The sequence below is a fragment of the Amphimedon queenslandica genome, unplaced genomic scaffold (genome assembly GCF_000090795.2).
Source record: "Amphimedon queenslandica unplaced genomic scaffold, v1.1 AMPQUscaffold_8165_Cont19889, whole genome shotgun sequence".
In the NCBI taxonomy this organism is placed as follows: domain Eukaryota; kingdom Metazoa; phylum Porifera; class Demospongiae; order Haplosclerida; family Niphatidae; genus Amphimedon; species Amphimedon queenslandica.
The window spans coordinates 1-2389 of record NW_003551556.1 but is presented as its reverse complement, the minus strand read 5'-3'; the positions used below and the strand labels follow the sequence as shown (position 1 = coordinate 2389).

Here is a 2389-nt window from a genome sequence, read left to right as displayed (position 1 = left end):
AGTTGACGTGAAGCCTAGAGTATGTCAGAGATTTCCAACAGAAAACAGAGCAAATGGATCTCTGCCTGCTGGCATTGAATTTGTAAGAGAGAGCACACCCTTTAAATGACACATCTATCATGTTATATATTTTTATTCTCTTTCTTAGTTTTGTCGTTCACAAGGATGGTGTCTGACCAGCCACCCTCCTCCTCCCTCTTTCAATAACTTTATCCTCACGAGTGAACTCGGTAGCCATTTTTATTGCTGCTCTCTCAATTTCCATCAGTGCAGCCTCAAGATGGCTGCCAGACAGAAGCAAAGAGAACAGCAGGAGAGAGGAAGCTCATTAAGGAGAAGTGAGTTGCTAACACGTTACAATTTTGGCACTTGCTTCATGTATGCATGTATGCATCATACTGAGAGAGGGAAAGAAAGATAGTATGGTGGTGGGTGTGGAGGGTTAAAATTAAAGTGCTACGAAGAGCACATTTAAAAGAGAGCATGGATAGAACAGAGAACAATACATGAACAGGGTCATGAAACACAATGATAATGTGTGTTAATATTATTAAATGTTGTGTCTTTGAATGATTTTGATCAAACAAAGGTCATTATGCTGTTACCTTGAGTGAAGATACACTTCTGATACTTGTACTAATGGCTGGACTAGTAAGTACCTAGTGATAGGAGAGGAGATGATAAAATCACGCATACACACACCCCCACCACACCGGCAGCTTATCATTGTACACAAGGCCCCGGACAAAGAACGTTTAAAAACATGATAGGAGAGCTACAGCTACTGCCCATAGCTTCCACTGACCTTTTTCAGTCTTAAAGGAAACCTTAACAGAGCCATCAGCAACTTGTTTCTCTATTTCTTCCTTTCTTTGCTTCGATCTAACCAAATGAGACTGGTGTCGACTGTCGAGTTTCAACTTTCGATGGTTTTACGGGAGTATCCTGAGTTTTAGGTCCCTAGTATAAAGCTTAATTAATTGATCTAATTAAATATTCATTGTTTGAAAATGGTGAGTTTAGTTTTAAATTTTTGCATGTTTAATGATTTATTTAAGGTAGTGAGGCTGCAGTGTAAGACTGGACGTTTCATTTTGTCCAATATAAAGTCCTCCACTACACTGAAGGACCTGCAGGCTGCCATCAAAGATAAAACAGATGTACCACCTGAGCAACAAAAAAGTAAAACGGATAGAAAAATAAGCATAATAATTTAATAATAATCATCTAAGTACTGCATAGCTGGTAATTTTGGAGTGGTAAATTTTTGCAAATTTTTGACAATTGGAGAGTTTTAATTTGGCAAATTTGCATGATTCAAAATGATAAATTTTATTTTGGCAAATAACTATCATAATTTCATTATCAAAAAGCCAAAGTTTTCACCTCCAAAATTACCAGCTATACAGTATAACATGCTAGACTTGTCTCATTATTTATGATAATCATTAGTTTTAATTCTGCAGTATTGCACAGTTATCCTCCGAAAGAGATCGAGTCATATGACAGCAAGTTAACAATGGCTGACATTGGCATCAAGGATGGAGACACTGTCACTCTGCAAGAGCTACAGCAACCAAGAGGACACCGACCAAAAAAACAACGACAACCAGTAATAATGATAACTTACATTTATTGATTAGTTGTAGAAATATATTTAATTTAGCTTGTGCATTATTTTTATATTTCTAGGTTGCTCAGTTAGAAGCAGATAAAGATGTATTAATTACTGGAGAGAGTAAAGTTATTAGTAATAACACATCATCAGGTCCTCAATCATCATCTTCATCATCATCATCAGTATCTACAGCAATAGGAGAACTGAGACGAAAGTAAATAATAACATTGAAAATTAAGAAGATTATGATGATTTTTTCAATTTTTTTCTTGTAATTAGAGTTGTCCCGGCAGATAATTCCTGTCTTTTTGCAAGTGTAAAGTTAGTCCACATAGTTCAATACTTCTTTAAGTACTAGTGTCATGTTATCACCCCAATTTTTATTACATTTTCTGATACATATTGAGTCCTTATGCTGTGTAGAAAGTTTGAGCTGATTCTGACAAATATTTTTCGAGTTATGAGCATTTTAAAAAATAGCTAGGCCAATTTTCAAAAAATACCCAAGGCTATGGCCCATGGTTTTTTCCAAAAAATGGCTCCAAAATTACCCCAAATTTTTATTACATTTTCTAATACATATTGATGTTCTTATGCTGTGTAGAAAGTTTGAGCTGATTCTGACAAATATTTTTCGAGTTATGAGCATTTTAAAAAATGGGCCAATTTTTGAAAAATGCCCAAGGCTATAGCCCATGGTTTTTTCCAAAAAATGGCTCCGAAATCACCCCAAATTTTTATTACATTTTAAAATATATATTGATGTCCTTA

General features: G+C 35.2%; 1 protein-coding gene across 3 annotated transcripts; it reads left to right on the top strand.

Annotated features, from left to right (window-relative positions):
* The first annotated feature begins 6 nt into the window (after positions 1–6).
* On the top strand, positions 7–2011 carry LOC105315774 (ubiquitin thioesterase OTU1-like). Of its 3 annotated transcripts, XM_020007176.1 has the most exons (7): positions 7–82; positions 149–338; positions 590–1013; positions 1059–1182; positions 1467–1612; positions 1693–1832; positions 1898–2007. In XM_020007176.1, exons 3-7 carry the CDS (start codon positions 1011–1013, stop codon positions 1974–1976), a joined length of 492 nt encoding a protein of 163 aa, XP_019862735.1. In that variant the 5' UTR covers positions 7–82; positions 149–338; positions 590–1010; the 3' UTR covers positions 1977–2007. The 3 variants fall into 3 exon arrangements, 1 of the variants encoding a protein (XP_019862735.1); XR_002189823.1 differs by having other exon boundaries at positions 149–1013; positions 1453–1612; positions 1898–2011; XR_002189824.1 differs by having other exon boundaries at positions 149–1013; positions 1063–1182; positions 1898–2010.
* Positions 2012–2389: the final 378 nt, after the last annotated feature.

Bases quoted from the DNA above. Each gene is read 5' to 3' on its own strand.
- LOC105315774 (XM_020007176.1), top strand. The intron at 1,613-1,692 runs GTAATAATGATA...TTATATTTCTAG, and splicing joins CAAAAAAACAACGACAACCA to GTTGCTCAGTTAGAAGCAGA. The intron at 1,833-1,897 runs GTAAATAATAAC...TCTTGTAATTAG, and splicing joins ATAGGAGAACTGAGACGAAA to AGTTGTCCCGGCAGATAATT.